At 49.2% G+C, this 25,337-nt stretch overlaps 1 protein-coding gene across 1 annotated transcript in view; it reads left to right on the top strand.

The window, feature by feature from the left end:
• Positions 1-25,337, top strand: part of LOC138223996 (latent-transforming growth factor beta-binding protein 3-like) — a 50,930-nt gene that overhangs the window by 11,315 nt on the left and 14,278 nt on the right. Inside the window, exons 5-14 of the mRNA XM_069180183.1 lie at positions 1,068-1,187; positions 5,872-5,994; positions 6,103-6,225; positions 11,000-11,119; positions 13,388-13,516; positions 15,898-16,068; positions 17,637-17,720; positions 18,659-18,787; positions 22,465-22,602; positions 23,613-23,753. Coding sequence (XP_069036284.1) covers positions 1,068-1,187; positions 5,872-5,994; positions 6,103-6,225; positions 11,000-11,119; positions 13,388-13,516; positions 15,898-16,068; positions 17,637-17,720; positions 18,659-18,787; positions 22,465-22,602; positions 23,613-23,753 — 1,278 coding nt within the window. The remainder of the gene's footprint in view (positions 1-1,067; positions 1,188-5,871; positions 5,995-6,102; positions 6,226-10,999; positions 11,120-13,387; positions 13,517-15,897; positions 16,069-17,636; positions 17,721-18,658; positions 18,788-22,464; positions 22,603-23,612; positions 23,754-25,337) is intronic.

Below are 25,337 nucleotides of genomic sequence, written 5' to 3'. Positions count from 1 at the left end.
ATTCCCCCCCCCCCCCACCTTAGCAGTATCGCCAGACTACGTCCTGTGTTGTCTTCGACTGTTGCTGAAAAGCTGGTCAACATGTTGGACTCGTCTTGAATTGAGTACTGGAATGGTCTGCTCACTGGGGTTTCTAAATCCACACTGGGCAAACTCCAGTCTGCCCAGAGTTCGGCAGCCAGAATCCTGACCAGGTCCGTGGGCCAGTGATCACATCACTCCCGTCCTGGAGTCCCCCCACTGGCTTCCTGTCGGGTTTCGTGTCGACTACAAAATCCTCCTGCTCGCCTGTAGGGCTCTGCATGGCCTGGCACCTCCGTACCTGTCTGAGTTACTGTCTTCCTCCTCCTCACCTCACAGCCTCTGTTCCTCAGACTCTGGTCTCCTATCTGTCCCCCAAGCCTATCTACACTCTGGGGGCGACAGGGTCTTCTCCTGCTGCACCCCAAAGCTCTGGAGTTCTGTCCCCAAGGATATCGGAGAGCCATCTTCTCTAAACTCCCTCAAATCCAGACTGGCTCTGTGTCTGTCCCTCTGCTTTCCGACTGTATTCCAAAACCTCACTGTAATTGTCTAATCCTGCAGTCTCCTCTCACTGTGTCCTTACTGTAAAGTACCTTTCAGAAGCCACTTTAAAATGTTTTATTACCAGTATAAGCGCGAGATCAGGGTCTTCTCCTGCTGCGCCCCAGAGCTGTGGAGTTCTGTCCCCAAGAGTAGCAGAGAGTCACCTCCCCTGAGCTCTTTCGAATCCAGACTCCAAACCTCCTCCTTCTTCAGAAGGGTTTTAATTTAACTGGCTCTGTGTCTGTCCCTCTGCTTTCCTCCTGTATTCCAAAACCTCACTGTAATTGTCTAATCCTCCAGGCTCCTCTCACTGTGCCCTTACTGTAAAGTAACTTAAAGAAGCTACTTTTAACGTTTATTACCAGTATAAGCACGAGATCGGGGATGCCCTGCTCCGCTGCGACCTGGCGAATTCCAAAGACAGGGTTCAGGAAAGCTCGAAGAGGGGGCAGCCCCCCGCCCCAGTTTTAACGAAGATGCTCCCTCTGCTGTGGTTCCAGATATCGACGAGTGTCTGGACCCCCACACCTGCCCCAACGAGCAGTGCGAGAACACGCCCGGTTCCTACGAGTGCGTACCCTGCCCCCCCGGGCACCGCGCCAAGGACGGCATCTGTTACGGTGAGCCCCCCCCATCCCGACTGTCCGAGGCCCGGACACCCAAAATCGTCTCTTTTTTTTTGTCTCGTCCTCCTGTTTCTCGGCAGCCTGGGGGGAGAGCAGAGCCGACAGATGAAGAGCTGCTCTGCATCGTCAAAGGTCAAGTCAGATCGCGTTTTGCGGTACAGGGCTGAGCAGTCGCTAAGAACGGGCACTGGCCAAGTCGGATATTGATTCCCTCTGCTCCTTTAGCTGGAATCCGGCCGTTTTCGTCTTTTCCCCAATCCTGATCCAGGAAGCCCTAGCACTCACACCTGCCGGGTTTTCATTCCAGCCCGGCCCTAGTCCCCGAACTGACTTTATCAGGGGGATCCATTTGAACCCCTTTCTGCCCTGTCATGCGTCGGAGGTCCGGCTTTTATCCACTGCCTTTCAAAAGCCAAGTCACTTCTTATGTAGAAAACCTGCAGAGACACCCGTCAACCCAGCTGTTACTTCCATTAAGGCCCCATTAGGCCCGGCTGGAATGGAAACCAGCAGGTGGGTGGGCATTTCTCTCTTGCTGCTGTAGTGATGGCACTTCTGGACACGCACTGACGTATGCATCTGTTTGCAGCTGCCCACAGTGTCACGAGCCGGAGCGTTACCCAGCGGAGTCCAGCCACGTACTCTCGGATCCAGCTCCCTGCCTGCCTCCTGCCCCCAACCCCCCCCCCCCCCGGCGCACACTGGTCATCCCATAGCAGCTTTTGAAGGAATTTGGGAATATTAAGAAGGTGGCACATTGGCACCTATCCTGGGAAGAAACAGGTGCAAGGCAGGGTACACCCTGGGTGGGACACCAGTCCATCACAGGGCACACACACACACACACACACCCCACCAGCGCCAGTTTTCCCAGAAGCCAGTTCACCTCCCAGCATGCCTTTGGACTGTGGGAGGAAACCCACACGTTTTGAAAATGAAGTGACAGGGGGACGAAGGTACACAGTATTTGTCTGTGACCCAGTGATTCAGCTGCGAGGAAACTCTCTGTGTTTTTTTTCTTCATCGATGACCAACGCAGCTCTCCGGGGTCCAAATCCCTAATGAGTGAAATGTTCCATCAAAAATATTAATAGCGCATTAATCATATCGATAGAACGGAAACACATGGCTTAATTAATGGAATCGCTCATCTCCACAACAATTTCACAATTTTCCGTTCATCGCTTCGTTTTTTTTTGTCAACCCAGTACTCGACGCAAATGCGTGAGGTTTTCAGACCAAGGAACGAGACTGTGAGATTCGCTCGCAGTGCAGAGAGAGCACAGACACAGACACAGACACACCAGAGCACGGTTTCCCAGAAGCCAAGGCATTTCCCAGCATGTCTCTGGAGTGCGGGAGGAAATCGGAGTCCCCTTAGGAGACATGGAACACAGGGAGAACATGTAAACTCCACACAGACAGCACCACAAGGCCAGAATTGAAGGGCTCCAGAGCTATGTATGAGGCAGCAATGCTGACCACTGTGCCGCAGTGCTGCGCAGATAAGGAGCTGATAAAGAAAAATGATCCAGTAAGTTATTCAGCCTGAAGAGGTGAGTGTGATTCATACAGTAGGTCATTGCTGGTGGCGGAAGATGAGGCAGTTGCTGAGCAATCCCACGATGCACGTATCGGGCGGGTTGAACTCACTCGTGTGACGAATGGGGTGGCCAGTTTGCGTCGGGACCTGCTCGGTCGGGCCGGGTCTCCCTCTCTAAGCTGACACGCTGGGGGCAGCTGGGGTCCTGCGCTGGGGTCTGCATGCACACACTCCGCCTTCTGGGTTTCGGGTGGCCTTTCCTTGACCTCTCTCGGCTGGTTTCTCTTTTAGCTGGGGGGGGGGTCTCGCTCCAGATGTGTTCCGATACGTGCGACACCCCACGCTCGCTATCCGCAGTGTTGGGACAGCAGGGTCTCCACAACCACGAGGGTCCGGTGCAGTGAACTGTTGCGAACAGCCAAATTCTCCCCCCTGTACCGTAATTACACCATCGTGTACTGCAGTATATAGAATGATTGGCTCAAAGACATCAGAAACCCTCCCTTATCGGATAATTCAAGTACTAATGCGTTAGCTTTAAGTTAAGCACAATAAAACCGATCAACTGAGACGAACAAATGCAAACACAAACTGATAGTAATCAGCTAAAATAAAGAACATGAATCCCTCCTCTGCTGTGCAGCGGATGCCTGCAGTCTCTCTCTGCCTCTGTGATCAGCACGCCCCACTGTAATGAAGGATAAAACTGTCAGAGAGCCTGCAAAGTCGTCTCCGGCCTGTCATTCCCAGCACTGCTGACACAGAACCTGGAGCGTTGGCTCCGGTGTGTTACCCTGAGCAGGCTGAGCTGCGGGTGCTGGGGAGTGGGTAGCTGGGCAGGGGGCAGGGAGAGGCTCGCTCGCTCGCTCGATTTCGTCTCGCCATCCTGGTCCGGCACGGCGCTAATTGGACCGCCGCACATGCCAGCCTCGGGCTTGGTGACGTCCCCCGCTCTGCCCGGCTTCGACCTGACTGGATTGCGAATCCGGGAAGGGTATATCTGCAGGAGGCCGGGCCCTGCCGTGCACCCACGGTGGCCGGCAAGGTGTGGTTGGGCCTCGAGGAGCGGTAAAACGGACTTTGATCCCCAGCGGGATCCAGGCGGGCCGGCAGTCCAACTCCCCACTCCTCACAACCTGGACTGAAGGGGATCCTGCGGGGGAACATCGGGCGGCAAGTGTTTCGAGTCCATTTCTGGTTGTTCCTGCTGCCGAAGCCCGAACCCGTTGAGGGGGTTCCTAATATTTTGGCCAGTGAGTGCAATCCAGCGGGAGGGAGGAGGCAGGGTGCTGGATAACCTTCTCTCTCCAGGGGAATGCAGAGCAGCCTGCACGTGCAGTAACATTGTTTCCTTCCTCTGTAGAATAGACGTGGCCTGTTTCGAGGGGATGCTGGGAGCTGTCTGAAACATGGTGTGGGCTCTTCCGACGGTTTCATCTTTCTCTTCATAAATTAAGGGTCTTTTCTTTTTCAGCCAGACACTGCCTCTGCACGTTTCCCTTGATAATAATCTCGGGGCTTTTTGACTCTAGTGTTCCTACCACAGTACATTTATTGCAAAGTCTGCCGGGCCAGGGCTGCTCTTATTCCCCAGTGCCGGGTGTGGAGACGCTGCTTTTCACAAAGGGTGGTGGGGGCGTGGAACAAGCTACCCAGCCATGCCGGCTTCTTTCAAGACAGCTGGAGGAGATCCTGGGATTCATTAACCTAACGGGGCGAAAGTGCCAATCTCCTCACTTGGATTGTTTTTATGTTCTTATTAGTGGGATTAGATATCAATTCAGCTGATGTTTCTGGGAGTAGGTTAAAAGGAGATGCCAAAAAACAGTTTGCACAACATAAACCAGCGTACTGAATAAACTGTCTACGCTGGTCATTTTCCTGCAGATTAACACTGTGCATCGCCACCATTTTTACAGACTATTCCTGATCACTGTTTGCTTAATCTCTGCCAGTTAAAGAAGCACCTTTGCACTGTTGATCGGAAAAGTGTCCCACTGAAGTCAATATACTTATAACGTATACATGTCAAAATACATGGAGCATTTGAAAATGTTTATAAAAGCCCAATGTAAGGTGCTTAATTTAGTAATTATCCTGTTCAGTTGGAAGGTGCATATCCTATTTTTCCTGATGATTTTAATCAATCACAAATGGGCTGCTCTTTCGACAAGGACGATTGGAGTGGATTGACGGTTTTTATCAGGATAGGCCGACTCCAGCCCTCAAGGAAGGCCAGTTCCATTCCACCCTTCATCCTTATTGTCTTACAGGCACTTATCCAAGTAACCAGTCAGATCTCCTCATTTTTCACAATTTGACAATCGCTGATAAAATCGGCAGGAACATGTCTGCAGAGGGACACTTCAGAAGCACAGCAGTATTAAACATGTACCTATATCTATATGAAAAAAAACGTTTGAAAATATAAGTGTTCTACAGTATACTGCAGAAAAGTAGAAACACTAGCGTTAAATTTTAGACATTTTAATCTTACATTTCAGACATGAAAACTGACATTAATGTTAAATGTCTTAGACATAATTTTACATAATTTTGTACATGCTAGTATGTATATTTGAAACATTTCCATATACATTTAAATCAAACTAATGTTAAGTAAATATTTTGGATGACAGGGTCTTCTCCTGCTGCGCTCCAGAGCTCTGGAGTTCTTTCCCCAAGGATATCGGAGAGCCACCTTCTCTAAACTCCCTCAAATCCAGACTCACAGCTTCTTCTCCTTCAGAAGGGTTTGATTTAACGGGTTCTGTGTCTGTCCCTCTGCTTTCCTGCTGTATTCCAAACCTTTTTTTGAATTGTCTAATCCTGCTCTCTCCTCCAGCTGTGTGCTTTTCTTCCCCTTACTGTCAAGTGCTTTAAGAAGCCTCTTTTAAAGATAAAAGAGATAAATATGCTAAAAATATTTGTATTATTATATAACTATATTTTTAGAAAATATAGTTATGTTTCCAGGTGGTTCTGCGTTTGATGTGGTGGATTGGCAGGTGGCTTGGACTCGGATCTCTTGACATTTTGGCTGGTTGACGTTTCTCTTCGGGGTGGGTGAAGGGAATCATGGGGGGGGCGGGGGGAAACAGGCGGGTTAACCCTCGCCTTGCTGGAATCTTGCAGACATCAACGAGTGCCAGACCCCCGGCGTGTGCCCCAACGGCCACTGCGAGAACCTGGTGGGCACCTACCGCTGCCTGTGCCACGAGGGCTTCGTCCCCGAATCCGACAGCAAGGGCTGCCGAGGTGAGATCCGCCCACTCCCCCCCCCCCCCTTCGCCGTGGTGATGGTCTGTGCTAGCCCGTGACTCCCATCCCCACCCCCACCACCACCACTGTGCTCCCTGTCAACAGACATCAACGAGTGCGAGGATGCCCGGCTCTGTGCCAACGGGCACTGCATCAACACCGAAGGCTCCTTCCACTGCCAGTGTTACCCCGGGTACCAGCCCACGCAGGAGGGCAGCCACTGCGAAGGTAGGCCTCCCTCTGCCCTGTCCCGTTCTCACCCCGTTTCAGCAGAGCTCTGCCTAAATAACCTGGGAGAAAGAAAGCACGAGTCCCGACAATAGACACCCTAATCCCCAGATTTACGAGCGCAGTTAGAGCCCAAATTTCTTTTTCAGAAGCAAAACACCTGTGAAAGCAACACCCATTACAATACCCATTCAAATAGAGGTAAAAGTCTTCGCTTCATTCCAAGCGATCATAACCGGACATCAGCCCATTGCATTTAGATACTTTTCCAGTTTGCTTGGAAAACTGCTAATTGTGGGTTATAGCATGTAGAATTCACCAACACTGTTTTTTTCGTTTAAATGCATTATCAATGGAGAGGTCATATGGAGAAGTTATAGCACACACAGAACAGTAGAACAACATTCCTGAACAACATTTTGTACTGAACCGAAATGGTGTATTATGTTAGTTAACACGTCTTGTGCAGTCTTTGACTGTAAACCCATAAAAGTCAGACATCTCTGGAGATTTTGATACCATCGTGTGCATGCATCATCAGATTAAAACTAGGAATGCATTGGGGGTATTCAACGTATGCGTGCATCATCAGATTAAAACATTTCACTGTCCGAAATTGTTCAAGTTTGTCTATCAATATTATTGTTGCACTCAGAATATTATCCCGCACTTTAACTAGTGTTACACCCTTACCATGTCTGTGAAGACAGTTAGGACAACAGCCAGGAGCAAGGTAGAATTAAAAAGGAAGAATGAGCCACACACTCAGAGCTTGTATTAGTCAGGGATGTTCACTTGTGGAAAAAAATTATTCGTGTGAGTATGCCTCCTTCCTTTGTTTTAGAACTTTCTTGATTAACGAGCTGTGGCACCAGCCCTGAGCTTCCCGACACAATCTCTTTTTAATTCTCACCTAGAGAACATCTGTATCTCATGATCAAATAATTTCAGTAATAATAATAATTGCTTACACTTATATAGCGCTTGTCTGGACACTCCAATCAAAGCACTTTACAGGTAATGGGGATCCCCTCCCCCCACCAGCAGTGTGCAGCCCCACCTGGATGATGCGACGGCAGCCATAGTGCGCCAGAACACTCCCCACACCCCAGCTCTCAGTGGGGAAGAGAGCAGAGTGATGGAGCCAGTTCAGAGAGGGGGGTTATTAGGAGGCCATGATGGGTAAAGGCCAGGGGGGAAATTTGGCCAGGACACCGGGGTAACACCCCTACTCTTCTCGAGAAACGCCCTGGGATTTTTAATGACCACAGAGAGTCAGGACCTCGGTTTTACGTCTCACCCGAAGGACGGCGCCTGTTTACAGTCTAGTGTCCCCCCTCACTATACTGGGGCATTAGGACCCACACAGACCGCAGGGTGAGCGCCCTCTGCTGGCCCCACTAACACCTCTTCCAGCAGCAGCCTCAGCTTTCCCAGGAGTCTCCCCCTCCAGGTACTGACCACGCTCACACCTGCTGAGCTTCGGGGGGGGGGCTGCCAGTGGGGAACTGCAGGGTGATATGGCTGCTGGCAAATTTCAAGTGCAGGTTTTGCGCATCTGACCTCTAGCAGACAGTTGTACAAAGAAAGATGGGGGTGAGGATGCAGACTGTCCCATCAAGAAGGTTTTCCAAGAAAAAGACAGATCTCCTCAATTTCATGGTGCCGTATTTTGCCCCGGGAAGCTGTAGCATTGACAGCATTAGAATTAATTTCCCTTTCATAGCACCCAGTATCAACATGTCACTTTAATACTGTTTCCAAAATGATTTCTAGTTCTGATATGGCCAGTTAGCCATTTCGGTTCATTTATTTTGTGTTTTTTAAAGAAAAGAAGTGGAGATTTTTTTTGGGGGGGGGGGTGGGGGTGGTTTGCACGTCTTTGCCAGGAACGTCACTGTCAAAGCAGTGAGATCACTGGGGCATGTCCTACAAAACTGACTCTTTATAATAATAATTATAATAATAATAATTGCTTACACTTATATAGCGCTTTTTCTGGACACTCCACTCAAAGCGCTTTACAGGTCATGGGGATCCCCTCCACCACCACCAGTGTGCAGCCCCACCTGGATGAGGCGCCAGTCCGCTCCCCACACACCAGCTCTCAGTGGGGAGGAGAGCAGAGTGATGGAGCCAGTTCAGAGAGGGGGGTTATTAGGAGGCCATGATGGGTAAAGGCCAGGGGGGGAAATTTGGCCAGGACACTGGGGTAACACCCCTACTCTTTTCGAGAAACACCCTGGGATTTTTAATGACCACAGAGAGTCAGGACCTCGGTTTTACGTCTCATCTGAAAGACGACGCCTGTTTACAGTATAGTATACAGTATACTCTTTGACACTACGCAACAGTATACAGTATATTAATAACGGGGTGCGATGAGCCCTCTTGACATGATATTTTAAGGGTGACGTCCCTCCCAGGGTTGCTCAAGATCTGCAGTGCATGTCGGCATTGTGGATGTGGCGCCAGTTTTGTGCCGGGAGGATTGGGCCCAGTTTGAATCCAACCCCATATGGTACCGGGTACTCTATACAGGCAAAAGCACCACCTGCAACTTTTCTATGGTCTGTTGGCTGTTTTTTATTTGATATTTTCTTAGTAATGTTATTTTATGTGGAATGAGTCATTGTTGCATGCCTGCGGCTTAAATTACCCCCTCCTGGAGATGAATAAAGTATTTGGAGTTGAATTGAAAATGCTTAGCCCCGTGAAAAAATTGGGCACAAATGAAATTTACGTAGGATAACTGCACCGCTTCAACTAGAAAAACGCACTGCTTGGAGAAATTAAATTCCTCTGTTCCAGACCAATGGGATTCGGTCATCCGCAAGATGTTCCTTTGAGGCCGGGGATCATTAACGTCACGCAAAACCTCACAGTTAGAAATTACAAAAAAAAGCTAAAAGAGAAGTCAAGGAGCTTGAAAATGACTAAGAAGGAAAAAGATGGGAAATCAGACAGTTTATAGTAATGGGAGTTGAGCAGCTTGTTTGTAGAGAAGGATGTTAAGATCCTTTAAAGGTCTCAGTGGAAAACTTCTTGTCTGGCTGTTCCAGTGAGGAACCCAGAGCAGGTAGTTTGGGGACCTGCAGCAGATTAAACTGACCTGATCATAAAGACAGGGGTGAAGTCTGAAAAAGCAGAAAGTCAGTGAGGTAGATGGGACCCTTTTCCTTTCACAGCTCACCGCTGGCAGCCCCACTGGAGCTCAGCAGGTGTGAGCCTGGCCAGTACCTGGAGGGGAGACTCCTGGGAAAGCTGAGGCTGCTGCTGGAAGAGGTGTTAGTGGGGCCAGCAGGGGGCGCTCACCCTGCGGTCTGTGTGGGTCCTAATGCCCCAGTATAGTGACGAGGGACACTAGACTGTAAAAAGGCGCTGTCCTTCGGATGAGATGTAAAACTGAGGTCCTGACTCTCTGTGGTCATTAAAAATCCCAGGGTGTTACCCCAGTGTCCTGGCCAAATTTCCCCCCTGGCCTTTACCCATCATGGCCTCCTAATAACCCCCCTCTCTGAACTGGCTCCATCACTCTGCTCTCCTCTCCACTGAGAGCTGGGGTGTGGGGAGCGGACTGGCGCCTCATCCAGGTGGGGCTGCACACTGCTGGGGGTGGAGGGGATCCCCATGACCTGGAAAGAGCTCTGAGTAGAGTGTAAGCAATTATCGGTAGAATAGGGGTGCTGTGGTCTGACTCCTTATTACTCTCACACAAACATCCTTGCTATAGGCCTTGTGAAATAACACTAGTAGTGACTGTATAACACCTAGCAGCCATATCACCCTGCAACTCACAACTGGCAACCCACTGAAGCTAAGCAGGTGTGAGCCTGGTCAGTACCTGGAGGGGAGACTCCTGGGAAAGCTGAGGCTGCTGCTGGAGGTGTTAGTGGGGCCAGCATGGGGCGCTCACCCTGTGGTCTGTGTGGGTCCTAATGCCCCAGTACAGTGACGGGTGACACTAGACTGTAAACAGGTGCCGTCCTTCGGATGAGACGTAAAACTGAGGTCCTGACTCTCTGTGGTCATTAAAAATCCCAGGGCGTTTCTCGAGAAGAGTAGGGGTGTTACCCCGGTGTCCTGGCCAAATTTCCCATTGGCCCTTACCAATCATGGCCTCCTAATAATCCCCCTCTATGAATTGGCTACATTACTCTGCTCTCCTCCCCACTGATAGCTGATGTGTGGGGAGCGTTCTGGGGCACTATGGCTGCCAGGTGGGGCTGCACATTGGTGGTGGTGGTGGAGGGGATCCCCATTACCTGTAAAGCGCTTTGAGTGGAGTGTCCAGAAAAGCGCTATATAAGTGTAAGCAATTATTATTATTATTGTTATTATTATTACCTACCATCCGGATTAACAGATTACAGAACAGCTTCTACCTCCAATAAGACTGCTAAATAGCCGAGCTGCAGTCACCTTCAGCAAATCACCTGTAATGGCTACATTGACACACAGTTTTCACTGTATTCGGCCTGCTGCACTACTTAGACATAATGTATTGCATACACCCTGGACGCATTGCAGCTCTATGTATATTGAGCTCTGTCTTGAGTTGATTTTATTCCATTTCTATTGCATTATTATCTATTATTATGTAACCTTTCATTTTCTGATTTATACCACTCCCTTTGAGCATGTCGAAAATACATTTCATTGCCAGCAACTACTGCTGCATGCTGTATTGTTTGTGCATTTGATAAATCAACTTTGATTGATTGATAGATTGACAGGTTTGGCTTCTCCCCCCCCCTCCCCCCTCCCCATGCAGACATCAACGAGTGTGAGAGACCCTCGAACTGTCAGAGGGGCCGCTGCATCAACACCATGGGCTCCTACCGGTGCGAGTGCCCCAAGGGCTTCCAGCTGGTCAGTGGGCGTCTCTGCCAAGGTAGGCTGGTGCTTGCCATTGGTCAGGAGATATAATCACCAGTGACACTAGCGGGCACAGGGGCCCCGTCTCCCTGAGCTTAGTGTCCGACACGGTGATTGTAGTGCAGCAGAGAAAGCATGTCCCAATCCAAATGTTCATTTCAAGCCAGCAGCCATATCGCTCTGCAACTCACAACTGGCACCCCATTGAAGCTCAGCAGGTGTGAGCCTGGTCAGTGCCTGGATGAAGAGACCTCCTGGTTAAAACTAAGGTTGCTGGTGGAAGAGGTGTTAGTTGCGCCAGCAGGGGGCGCTCACCCTGCGGTCTGTGTGGGTCCTAATGTCCCAGCATAGTGACGGGGACACTAGACTGTAAACAGGCGCCGTCCTTCGGATGAGACGTAAAACCGAGGTCCTGACTCTCTGTGGACATTACAAATCCCAGGGTGTTTCTTGAGAAGAGTAAGGGTTTTACCCCGGCGTCCTGGTCAAATTTCCCCCCTGGCCTTTACCCATCATGGCCTCCTAATAACCCCCCTCTCTGAACTGGCTCCATCACTCTGCTCTCCTCCCCACTGAGAGCTGGGGTGTGGGGAGCGGACTGGCGCCTCATCCAGGTGGGGCTGCACACTGCTGGGGGTGGAGGGGATCCCCATGACCTGGAAAGAGCTCTGAGGAGAGTGTCCAGGAAAGTGCTATATAAGTGTAAGCAATTATTATTATTATTTCCTGTGAAAGCCCGCCATTTTCCAGCACAAATAAAACTTCCCTTCCCGCTCTTGTTTTCTGGAACCTCATCGTCCATCAGAAGGTATCGTAATGGGTTAGGGGGTGTGAATAATTTCATGTAGGGCGTCACGTGGTAGTGATTCAAAAAACAAAAGAGAGAAACAGATTAAAATGGGGCTGCTGGCTAAGGTTTGCCTGTCAAGCAAATCCTTAAAAAGTTAAGAACTGCACATTCCCTCTGATCAGGAATGAAGAAACGGGAAGGCTTATCGGCACATGATTTCTTTTGTCTCTGGCAGGGCGAAGAAACCAGGCAGCAAATGTAAAAAAAACAAACTAATATTTGCTTGCGATAATTTACAGACCCCAAAGCACAACATCTACATCTATTTTGTTTAGATATTAATAAAAGTGTGAGTTATCGGATACTGTATATAGGAAAATAGGGGATGTCGTTCTTTATAAAGTAAAGATCCTGTTCAATACTAAATTTCTTCCTCAAATGGACGCTAAATGAGTGGGGAACCTCTTCCCGACTCCAAACTTGACATCACTAAACAAGCGAGAGACGAAAGCTACACACATATAATCATCCACTATTTCCCTTTATTGATCCCTCATCAATTTCCCTTCGGGATCAATAAAGTCCTATCTATCTATAAGAAATCGGTATTTACACATTGATAAGAGAGCAGTCCCTTACCTAAAGCCTAGAGTTTAGTGCTCAGATTAACTGGTGTTCTGTTCTTACGGTCTGTCAGTTGAGGTCTGGTCTCTTGTGGTCCTGATCCTTCTCCTGTTTTTCTTTCTTCTCTTTGTTAACTACTGTATCAGCATTGGTCCGGTCTCCTCTGTTGATCCCCTAAGAGCGCTGACTTTGGGATTGATACAAAATTAGTTTAGTCTTAATTGGGGGGGGAGAGTAATTGCTTGATTTGCTGGATTTTAAGCCAGGAAAAAAGAGGCCGTCTTTCTGGTAGCAAAATTTTGTCCAGTGACTGGAGGCCTCCTGAACTCCTGTCGCACTGTGCGGCTTTCTGAAATATCCTAAACCCTCCATAGCGTAGCAACTGCTTTTTGTCCAGGAACAGGTAAAGGTGTATGTGACACCCAAAGAAGACACCACAGCCGAAACGTTGTCTCTTTTCTTTCCCTTTCAGCATGGAATGAGTTTTTATTCAGCCTAGTACAGATCTTTAACTGCGTTAATATATTCTGAAACAAGGTCCATGCGTATCCGGTTTCCAGTCCATGATCTGTACGGCTCTGTGGCCGAACAATGATGTTTAGAGACAGGGGGGAAATTTGGCCAGGATGCCGGGGTAACACCCCTACTCTTCTCGAGAAACACCCTGGGATTTTTAATGACCACAGAGAGTCAGGGCCTCGATTTAACGTCTCATCCGAAGGACGGCGCCACGTAGACTCTCTGCCTCCTTTGCTTGTAAGGTCTGGATCAGCTTTGAGGAAAACTGTTTTTTATTTATATATATTCTTGGTCATAGTAAAGGTGAAATCTTGGCAGCCTTGCCTTCATGTTATTTCTGTCCCCTCGTAGACATCGACGAGTGCGCCCACGACAGGAGTCTTTGCCAGCCGAATGGGCTGTGCCAGAATGTGGAGGGCAACTATATCTGCCTGTGCCATGAGGGCTTCATCAGCTCAGAGGACAAGCACAGCTGTGAAGGTAGATTACATCTGTGATCTGCGAAAAAAGACCTGCCACCTTCCCCGCTGTTTCTTCGGCTTTTGTTTCTTTATTTTGCAGCCAGGACTCAACCAGTAACTGTATTCACTCGGAACACACCATGAGTCCTTAGGCCCAGACAACGCTGAATCAAACCTTGGTCTTAGGTCTGCTGTAGCTGGGATTCCCTGAGCAGTAGGCATTCTGCCAAAGGGGTAGGAGGAATGTTAGTCAGCCAGGGCCTTCATGGCGATTTGGTTAAGCGGTGACCCGCCGAAACACATGACATCATCACTCGGTGCTACCCATCCCATAAGGCATGGCGGAGTGGCCGGGTCATCAAAAAGCCGAATGTTGCAGAGAGGTGTAACCGACAGTTATCGGCTTTGTCGGGCATTCCTGATGTGACATGAAGGAGTGCAGTGATGAGCTGGGCTCATACAGCTGGGCCAACGTGTCAACTCTTGAGAATCAAAGAAGTGTCTCGGGGTGCATTCCTCACATGGAAATGAGAGGATTCAGTAGCACCTTAAGGGAGCTGATTTTTCTCGTCAGACAGGAGAACAAAACCAGACGGAGAGTGGCCACACCCAGGGAGATAGAACTGTGATATCTCGGGTTAGGCACAACAAGGGGCATTTACGGAGACTGTTCAAGTAAAGAGGAAAATTAAAACTGAAGATTGCTGTTTCTGACTGCCAGATGACCGAAGTTCAAGTCTTGTCCTCTGGCCAAACAGGATCTGCCAGTGATTTAAAAATCTATTTAATCACGATGTAACAGGGAAAGTGGAACAGCGAAGGTTGAGGACCTAACTCGGGCAGGAAGGGTAAGATATCAGGTTGGTCTGAAACTTAGTAAGTACCTCCCATATAAATATCTGAGAGAAGATGGGTTTAATGTGTGTGAATCCTCCACAAGGCTACATGACAGGAGGGTCTGTTATACCTAGATACTAACAGTCATGGATTGGAATTCCAAAGGAATGATAAAGACCTCCTCTTGATGTCCTTCAACAAACAGGCCACCATCAGCCTTCAAATCCGGTAGAGCGAAGCACTGAATTGAGGAGCTGTCTTCACTTCAAGCTAGCACTTACCCTGCAAGCAACAGGAGCTGCTTCCCTATGGATAAGGCCCACCCCCAACCATGCTCTCCCTGTGGTGTAACCCGGTTTCTGGGGAGAATCCCAGTCGCAATGATGCTGTCCAGATCTAAACCACCCGAGGAATGCCTGCATCCTCTGATCTGCCTTTCATCAGCTGAGCCACACTCAGGTATCCCTGCTTTTTAAAATCCCCTGATCCCAGCATCCAAGTACAGATTTCATTACACCTTTAAGAAAGCAGTAAGCTCAAAACCCTGGTCTGGTCCTTGTGAGAAGAAGTGTTTGCAGATTTTTTTTATCGCAGCTCTCTAAAATCACCTCTGTAACTGATCAGCATTTGAATCGATCCATGTCTTTAAACGTGATTAGCTGGGAATTCATCATGCATTGGATCTGTGTGTTTCAAAGCGATAAGCTTGGAAATCTAATGTTGGATTTTCCACCCGCTAACAGGAAACATGAGCTGGCAGGTTGTTGGTGATGTTGTTTCCGTACCACTGCTCACTAAGAGAGGAACCACATTCAGAGAACTGAGAAGACATGGGTGCTCTCTTGTGGCTTGGGGTGGAATAAACAGGCACCTTGCTACACCCCGCTAAAAGGATCCTCACCAGATCCAGTGCTAAAGACTCCCTGAAACAAATCTTCTCCTTCTGAAACCAAGACCTTTGCTTTGAGTGCACAGAATTGCAAGAGGAAACAAGGACTGCTCAGACCATGGGCAGCTGGAGAACATGCTTTTATACAAGGAGGTCACGAGTGAAGGCAAGCTAGCCAGCTTTGTAGTGGCCGCTGCTTATATGGGGGGAAAAGCAGCGGTTCGAGGATGCAGCACAGTGGATACGAGCAAGCAAACAGTCCAGAGTTGTGGTCTAACAAAGGAAGAATGAAATCCAAGTAGACTCGAGAGCGAAGCACAAGTGGAAAGGTGAATTTGAGACAAAGGTAGGCTAGGAAGCCAATAGAGTAACACAAGGGAGGGAACACAAAGCTTGGGAACTCAGCTGTGGTTCAGGGCAAAATTCTATAACAGAGCCCAGAGCACTGCCAAGGTACTGGTTGCCAGGGTTACGTGATCCGACAGGAAGCCTGCTCCACCTGAGATGGGTTGGGTCGTAAATGGTGGACAGGTGGAACAGGCTTCCGGTCGGATCAGGTAACCCCTGCAACCAGTAGAAACTCCTCTGGATGCTGTGGCAATGCTAGCTGGGGGGCTCAGTGGTGATCCATGGGGGGGGGTGCCAGCATGACAAGCTCCTGTTTTCTTCTGCAGAGATCGAGACGGACGACGACGACAAGAAGGAGTGCTATCTGAACCTGGACGACACAGTATTCTGCGACAGTGTCCTGGCCGTCAACATCACCAAGCAGGAATGCTGCTGCACCGTCGGGGTGGGCTGGGGGGACAGGTGCGAGATCTACCCCTGTCCCGTCCACAATTCCGGTACGACCGTCTACTCCCCCCACCCTTAACTCAGCCCACTTCTGTGTGTGTGTCCAGTTTTGCAACAAGCCTTTAAAATGAATGGGGAAATATATTAAATTCAGTCTTATCAGTTCAAACGTCAGTGCAGGTTTATTTCCACCAATAACGTGCAAAAAGATAAGAGACTGATACTAAGCAATGAGGCCTAATTAAATTGGTTCTGAAGCTAGGCAGTATCAAAGCTTTCTAACTTTGCTAAATTAGATCTAGTCGTGATTCTTTCTATTTAAACTTCTGTTCATCATTGAGCAGGATCAGTCACCCCAGTCACATAAAAAAGAATGGTATAGCAGGGTCTAGACATTCGCGAAGGTTTGGTGCAGAGAACCATCGCCGGTTGCCAGATTCACATACAACTAAGTCTAAGTCATTTATACCACCACATAATCTACTGCAGTTTATAGTATAGTACTCAGTTTAAAAGACATAAGTAAAGCTCTTATATAACAAAACACTAATGCATTGGCTTTAAGTTAAGTAAAATAATACTGATCAACTAAAACAAACAACAGCAATCACAAATGTGTAGTAATCAGCTACAATAAACAACGTGAATCCCTCTCTCTCTCTCTGCTCTGTGATCAGCATGCCCCACTGTAATGAAGTGGGCAATAAAACTGTCATTCCCCACACAGCTGACACAGAACCTGGAGCGTCCATTCCAGTGCAGGCTGAGCTGCTGGTACTTGGGCAGCTCAGAAACTACTACAGATTCATCTCAGATTCATATCTTCTGTGCAAGATCATTTGGACATTGAAATGAGCAACCTTTGTCTCATTTTTATCCAGCTCTGCTCTGATTCCAGCCCAAACCCCCCAGTGGACAGACTAAATCATTCATTTTGCAGACATTGAGACCCTGCTTGTATGAACAGGCATACCCTCAGTGTTCTCATGAATAGATCGAGGACAGGCACAGCACAGGACAAGGCAGAAGAACATATGGATCTGGAGAATATAAATTCCAGCATCTAGTTTCAGAGAAAGTCGTTGTGCTGCCTGCTAGCTTGACATAAGGGAACGGTCTAACGGTCTAAGGTGTTTGTTTCAGTCATCCTGGAACACAATAATAATAATAATAATAATAATAATAATAATAATAATAATAGAATGGTGAAATAACAATTCACTTATGGAAAGGTGTGTGTAACCAGTAAAAAAACGGTGTACATCTGGACCAGCAGTGTGAACCCTAATGAGCCTTCCATCCTTTTTTAAACAGCTTCTTCCATTTTAGGGTCACAGAGGAGCTGGGGCCTATCCCAGCAAGAGCCAGTACATCGCAGGGCACACACTGACACATACACACACTCATATCAGGGCAGAAGCCAGTTAATCTACTAGCACGTCTCTGGGCTGTGGGAGGAAACCCACATGATCACAGGGGGAACATGCAAACTCCACCCAGACAAGCACCCCAGGTCCACATCTGAACCCAGGGCCCAAGCGCTGCGAAACAGTGCTTTAAACTGTGACACCGTCGTGTTCTTTCCCTGAAGCTCCTTTCCGATGCTTGTTTTCCGCAGCGGAGTTCCACTCCCTGTGTCCGATTGGAAGAGGCTTCTACATCGAGGAGAGCATCACAGAGTATGGGCTGCCAGCGCACAGAGGTAGGTTCTCGCTAAAACAAGAGATACATACACACCCCTATTTCTGTTATACAGCTGAACTTCCCCCTCCAAAACAAGCTGTTTTGTTTGTTTTGTCTTAGACAGCACAAAATGTATTACTTAATGTAATTAATGTGCCCGACATGTTGATTGTTGGAGTGCACTATAGAGATCCTGCAGATTTAATTTCTCCGCATAAGTGCTTCAATAAACTGCTTGTCAACAACAACAGCCACCCTTCTCCAGCATTGTGGTGGAAAATGCAAAGTCTAATTGTATTCAAACAAAAGCTGAAGCTCAGCAGCTGTGAGCCTGGCCTGTACCTGACTGGGAAACCTCCTGGGAAAGATAAAGGTGCTGCTGGAAGAGGTGTTAGTGGGACCAGTAGGGGGCGCTCACCCTGTGGTTTGTGTGGGTCCTAATGCCCCAGCATAGTGACGGGGACACTAGACTGTAAAAAGGTGCCGTCTTTCAAATGAGACAAATGAGGCCCTGATTCTCTGTGGTCATTTAAAAATCCCAGGGCGTTTCTTGAAAAGAGTAGGGGTGTTACCCTGGCATCCTGGCCAAATTTCCCCCCTGGCCTTTACCCATCATGGCCTCCTAATAACCCCCCTCTCTGAACTGGCTCCATCACTCTGCTCTCCTCCCCACTGAGAGCTGGGGTGTGGGGAGCGTTCTGGCACATCATCCATGTGGGGGTACACACTGCTGGTGGTGGAGGGGATCCCTATTACCTGTAAAGAGCTTTGAGTCGATTAATATTATTATTAAACATATCTTAATGGTTTTTGCCAAACTGAGCAGGGGAGTAAGCTCTCCTGAGGGCATGGGCATCTGTTGGCACACAGTAGGTGCAGTTTCAGGCTCTCTCTTCTCACAGGAATGCTTTGTCTCATTCCTGCTGGGTGTTTTGGTTTCTCTCTGTGTCTTGGCAGATATCGACGAGTGTGTGCTGTTCAAGAAAGAGATCTGTAAAGAAGGCCACTGTGTGAATACACAGCCTGGGTATGAGTGTTACTGTCAGCAAGGCTTCTACTACGACAGTAACCTGCTGGAGTGCATTGGTAATTCTGTTCTCTCTATTGTGGTGTCTGTCTGAGCCTTAGTCAGAGGTAGGTGAGATGTAGCTGGTAGTTCTACCCAAAGCCACAAGAGGGCGCATAGAGGTCATCTTAAAAGGGAACTGCAGAGCTATTTTTACATTTCGGGGTTATGATGCCTGGCAGTGATGAATGCATGTAAAACCACAATGAAACTACCAAGTACACGGGCAGGTGTACAAGCTCCAGTTTACATCCAAAAAGAGACAAAGTTTCAAAGTATGCGTAACGCCATATTGCTGTCATTGATGCAAAAACAGCCCTATTAACACTGTAAACATTCTTTAGACCAAGCGAATTTCACTACGATATTAGCAGTAAAATATTTTCATCAAACCGGCGCGTACAAGGCAACACGTTTTTTAGGTACTTTAAAGCATTGGAATAAAAGAGCAAGCTGCCGACTGACTAAAACACACTCATAATAATTAACATTGTTAGGAGACCATGTTTCTCATTTGCTTACAGTTGCAGGGGTACAGTGAGCAGGAAGGGCCACTTTCATGCCACAATTCGTTTGAACTCTCACTCTCCAGCGGTTTCTCAACAAGGTACCAAACAGTGCCTTTACCTCAAAGAGGCTCGAGAGAGAGAAAACTGTTTCAAACGTCACCCACTCTCCGCAGTCTAGAGGCAGTTTCCACCTTTATACGTCTTGCTGATCATATAAGGGGAGGTGCAGTCCTAACGTCTCACACCCGTTTAGCAAATCTCGTAACGCAATCAATTCATTGACGTTTTAGAAAAAAAGACAAATTCCAAATTAAGTCTACAATCATGAACTTTGTGAAAGTACTGTAAGGTTGCCATGTTGTCGAGATTTCATGAGAGTTGCGACTTGAAGCAGCCCTTCCTGCTCACTAGTCCCCGTACTGACTAATGTACAGAGATGTGAAGAGGCCCTTCCTGCTCACTAATCCCTGTGATGACTAATGTACTGAGATGTACGAGGGAACAAGTACAGGTTGTGCAGCAGACATTTCACTGCAGAAATGTTCCAGCGTGATCCGCAGGCAGAGTTAACCGGTGAGCAGTGTTTGTCAGTGAAACCGTCTGGAAAAGAAGAGCAGTATTTCTACTGGATTAGAAGAGCTGGATCCACAAGCCTGCTTGTTTACAGGGTCACAGGGCCGCTTCACCTCACCGGAAGTCCTGCTGCCTCGTTCTGAATCGCAGAAACATGGCGCTGAGCAGACCTGGAAATGATGAAAACAGGAGGTTTTACAAGTTACTGTGCACAATTTACTTTCACCGTAGTTTGAAATGCACTCATCACTACCGACTTTTTCTAACCTCAAAATTTAAAAATGGTGTTGCAGCTCCCCTGTAACTTGGAAAGTTCTGACAGCAGAGGCCCGGTTGAGGGCTTGAATTCAAGGGAACTCCTTGGGCACCAGGTCTGAACCATCCGATTGCTTTTTTGTTTGTCTCACTACACACACTAAAAATGAACAGCCAACACAGAAATGAGAAAAACAAAACAACAAACAACATTCCGTTTTCTTTCTTCGAAAGTCAGTTTGGCAAGTTCTAGCATGTGTGGAGTGCCGGAGTTTTTTTTCCCAGGGCTTGTCCTCATCTCCTCCATCGGATACAAACATTGAAACTCATAGAACAAAGACAGATCCTGCGGGAGGCTTTATAAAAGCAGGTCCTGGGACAGTTTTCTTAGCCCTCCAGAATAAAACCCCAAATTGGGAAAACAAAATAAAAAAAGGGGTAATATTTTTCCAGATTTTGGAGCAGACATCCAACGGTGGCGAGTTTGCCCTGTTAATCACTGGAGCATTGCAGAAGAAACGTTTGCTGTTTAAGCCCCTAAATGGTTCCAATAGAATTAAGACAGAGACGAGTTCCCTTCATTGATCAAATCAAACACGTCTCACGCAAGGCCAGTCGTTCTGCAATCCAATGGCACAGTCTGTTTACCTCAGTGGTAGCTGATCAGCTCAGCCAGTAAGAGTATCATCCCATCATCCCGAGCTTGTTGGTTGCTGGTTGGCCTGACTGCCTGCTCCCAAGCACAGGCTCCTGTCTGCCTGAGCACCCCAGAGCTGGGCTGAGGTATCCCCGACTTTCCTTAGCGCAGCTGATTTCCAGTCAGTGACTGAAGAGTGAAACCCAAACCAGAGAGCACAAGTGGAAGCTGTGTGGGAACGCATTTAAAAGCGAAAACAGGGGGCCCTTCTTTACACAGAGGGCGGTGGGAGTCTGGAACAAGCTGCCCAGCCCTGTGGTTGAAGCCCCTACCCTGGCTGCTCTCAAGACACAGCTGGGTGAGGTCCTCCAGTCAGGACAGGGCCACTTTACACAAAGGGTGGTGGGAGGGGGGCCCAGCCATGTGATTAAAGCCGATACCCTGGCATCTCTCAAGACACAGCTGGATGAGATCCTCCAGACAGTCAGGACCACTTTACACAAAGGGTGGTGGGAGAGGGGGAACAAGCTGCCCAGCCATGTGGTTGAAGCTGAACTGCTTTCAAGAAACAGCTGGATGGGATCCTCCAGTCAGGACAGCAAGCTCTTCTTTACACAGAGGGGGGTGGGAGTGTGGAACAAGCTGCCCAGCCATGTGGTTGAAGCTGAACATCTTTCAAGAAACAGCTGGATGACGTCCTCAGAAAAACGAACAACTCACTACCGCACAGGTCACAACAGCCAAATCGTTAACTAGTTAACTAGGCGAACGGTCAATGAGGTGAACTTCTGATTCCGAAAAGGAAAATAGCTTTTTTCTTTCCCTTCCGGGCGTTCCTCGAAGGCAATGCAGTTTGTAGCTCAGCTATTATCCGGTCTCGGTCTCCATACCTGGAAATGATAGTAACTGGGAAAGCAGGGGAGAGCGTTGACAAGTCCAGTCAGAGAGACGGATAACAAGCCTTTCTTCTTGTCTTGTCGTCTGAGCGTCTGGGGCGATCATGCAGGGGACGAAGATTTTATTTTTTCTCTTCTGCCTTCGTTGCGTAAACCAACAGGTACAGCTGGCACTGTGCTGCGGACTCTCGCAAATTAAAGGGCTTTTCCGGCCATTCTTCCATCTGCTAACGGCTCTATCCAATTCAGGGTCACTGGGGGGCCAGAGTCTATCCCAGCAGGCGACAGGCACATGGCAGGGTACACCCTGGATAGGATGCCAGTCCATCACAGGACGCACACAGACACAGACACACACTCAGACCAGGACCAATTTTCCCAAAGCTGCTTAACCCCCCAGCCAGGATGTCTTTGCACTATAGGAGGAAACTCGTGCAAACTGATGAAGAACATGTAAACTCCACCCAGACAGCACCCCAGTCCGCAAGGCCAACCACTCCGCCCAGCTAAATGGCTTTTGAAAGGGCAAAACGTTTGGCCATGTCGTTTTTTGTTTGTATGATTAAAAGCTGTGTCAAAGATCTCTGTTTGAACACCTATGTGCTGTATAGGAGCAAGGTTAGGCTAGCTGAAAAAAACAAAACACTGGTGTTGGGCACGCCTCTGAAACGTCACTTAAAAGCCCACCGTCGTTTACTAAGCTGGGGGTCACGGGTAGCCTGAGATGCAGGCCTGCCCCCCAGTCGACGAGAGTTGGGTCTTCCCTGCTGCGGTGCCGCGATGAAGAGGGGAGCTTGCCCTGATCGGGCGCTGTTCTGTGCCACCAGACGTGGACGAGTGCCACGACGAGTCGCTGTGTGCCAACGGGGCCTGCGTCAACACTAGGGGCTCCTTCTTCTGCACCTGCACCCCCCCCTGGGCCTCCGACTCGTCCAAGATTAAGTGTGTGATGCCCGCGGTCGTAGGTACGTGGCAAGGGAGGAAGTCCTGTTCTGAAGGGCAGCAGACCGGTCCTGGCCGGTACACTGCAGCAGCGCGGCGCGGCTCTTCGAGATTTAGAAAGTGTCAGAAAGATGCTTATTCCTCGTCAGGGCCACAGCACCTCAGAGGCTGTCCCAGAAGCACAGGGCACAAAGTAAGGCCACCCCCTGGACGGGACACCAGTCCACCACTGGACACACATACACACACACACCCTGGACGGGACGCCAGTCCATCACAGGACACGCACACACACCCACACACCCCCTTGTCGGGATGCCAGGCCATCACTGGACACGTGTACACACACCCACGCACCCTGGACGGGACGCCAGTCCATCACGGGACACGCGTACACACACCCACACACCCTGGACGGGATGCCAGTCCATCACAGGACACGCACACACCCTGAACATGCCAGTCCATCACCGGACACGCACACACACCCTGGACAGGACAGCAGTCCATCACTGGACATGCACACACACCCACACACCCCCTGGACGGGACAGCAGTCCATCACCGGACACACACACACACCCTGGACATGCCAGTCCCATCACATGACACGCACATGCACCCACACAACCCCTGGACGGGACAGCAGTCCATCACTGGACACGCAAACACACCTACACACCCCCTGAATGGGACAGCAGTCCATCACCGGACACGCACACACACCCTGGACATGCCAGTCCCATCACAGGACACACACACACCCTGGACGGGATAGCAGTCCCATCACAGGATACACACACACTCACATCCCATGGACGGGACAGCAGTCCCATCACATGCCACACACACGCCCTAGACGATACACCAGTCCATCACTAGACACACACACACACCCTGGACGGGACATCAGTCCATCGCTGGACACACTTTGGGAAGTGAGTTTGGGAAGCCCCGTTCTGTGTTGTGTGCTGTTGTCTGGAGGCGATCCCCCACCCCCACCCCCTCCTAACACGGCAGGGTGCAGTTGCAGATGTGGACGAATGCCAGGACCCGGCCAACTGCAAGAACGGGCGTTGCCTGAACACCCTGGGGTCCTACTACTGCATCTGCTCCCTGCCCTGGACCCTGGCCACCGACCGCAACAGCTGCATCCCCCCCGAGGAACAGGGTGGTGAGTAAGGGCGTACCCATCTTCATATTCGAAGGACTGCCCCCCAACCCCCCCAACCCTGACCCCTCCCGACCCCTTCAGCGCGATTTTAAGCCGGCGGGTGTTGCTTAAAATGGAAAGGGACCTGTTGAAAACCGCCGCAAGACGGGACCTCCTCCTCCTCCCTTGGCCTTCATCTCCGGTCTCCCTGGGGTCTTCTTATATCACGCCTGCTGGCTTGTAGAGCAGCGGAAAAGATCCGTCGGTCTTTAGCCAGTTCTTCTATGGTATCCCAGCTATGGCTCACAGCCTGCAGGTTCTCCTTCCACAGATCTCCGCCAGGTGGTTCGGGGTCTTCCTCGCTGGCGTCTTCCCCCTTCAGGAGTCCAGCGCAGGGCAGCCTTAGTGATGGAGTTCTCCCTTCTCGCGATCCGTCTCCCCCGTCTTCTCTTCCCGACGGTGGCCGTACTCTCTCGATGGCATGGGGGGGCTAGCCTTTCTTCGCCCGGAGGTAGTCCTTGTTCCGGGAGAGGCGTAGGATCCTTCCCAAGCCTGTGGGATGAAGTGTTGTGAGCTGGTTCAGATCTCCCTGCGCCATGCCCTAACGTTCTGAGCCATACAGAAGAGTTAGGGTTAGACACAGCTCTAGTATAGCTCCAGCAGGGTGCGAGTACTATATTGGGGTGACTTCTAAATGTTGTGAAGCATCCTAAAGACATTTCCAGCTTGAGTTAGTCTGTTCTGGATGTCCTTCTCCCTGGGTCTGTTTCGGGACGAACCAAGCGCTGACGATCTGAAATCCGTGCCTTTCCTGAATGTGGTTTTCCACTGATCGCGGCTCCTGGTTTAGTAGCAGAGCTCCCCCAGAGCCCCAGATCAGAGGGCGAACAGGGGTAAATTAATCCCTTAAACTACTGTAGGTGCATGTTACACCAGTCAGCCCCTTACAGCATAGACATTGCATATAACATACAATGATAAGCAAGTGTGAGGCACTTACTGTGGTTTTTCTTTTTTTAAGAACAAAAGAGGCCCAAATTAGGGAATTTAGGAACTGTAGAAACTTCTAATTGTTAAATATGTTCACTGATATTTAAATACGCACAGCAGTGAGCACCTCGCAGCTCTTCGGTCCGGGGTTCATTCTGTTCCGGACTGGGGCATCTTCCGTGTGGAGTTTGCATGTTCTTTTTTTTTGGTGTTCCGTTGTTGGCTCGTCTTCCAATGGCATGTCGGGGTCTTTAAAATGTCCCAGTGTGCTTGGGCGTGTGTGCATACCCTTTAAGAACCGATGGCCCATCCAGGGATAGGTGTTGAGTCACTGCTACTCTTACCAGGAATAAGCAGATTTCACATAATGGGTAGACACCTTTTTGAATGTGTTTCTGGCCATGTACTGTTACTCCGGTATATTTTTAAATTGGTTTCAGCAAGGCTGTGATAAGAGCATAAAAAAGGTACAAATAAGAGGGGCCAGGGTGTTCATTTTAGTGACGTGGCTGGGTGCGTGTTCCAGACTCCCACTCCTCTTAGTGTAAAGGCTCCTGCCCCCTGTTCTCACTTTTAAGTGCACTGCTCTGTGGTTTCCGACTTGTGCCCTTGTTC

This window comes from Lepisosteus oculatus, chromosome 18 (assembly GCF_040954835.1).
Source record: "Lepisosteus oculatus isolate fLepOcu1 chromosome 18, fLepOcu1.hap2, whole genome shotgun sequence".
Classification (NCBI taxonomy): domain Eukaryota; kingdom Metazoa; phylum Chordata; class Actinopteri; order Semionotiformes; family Lepisosteidae; genus Lepisosteus; species Lepisosteus oculatus.
Note: the sequence above shows the minus strand (reverse complement) of the source record. Positions and strands in the feature narration are given on the sequence as shown.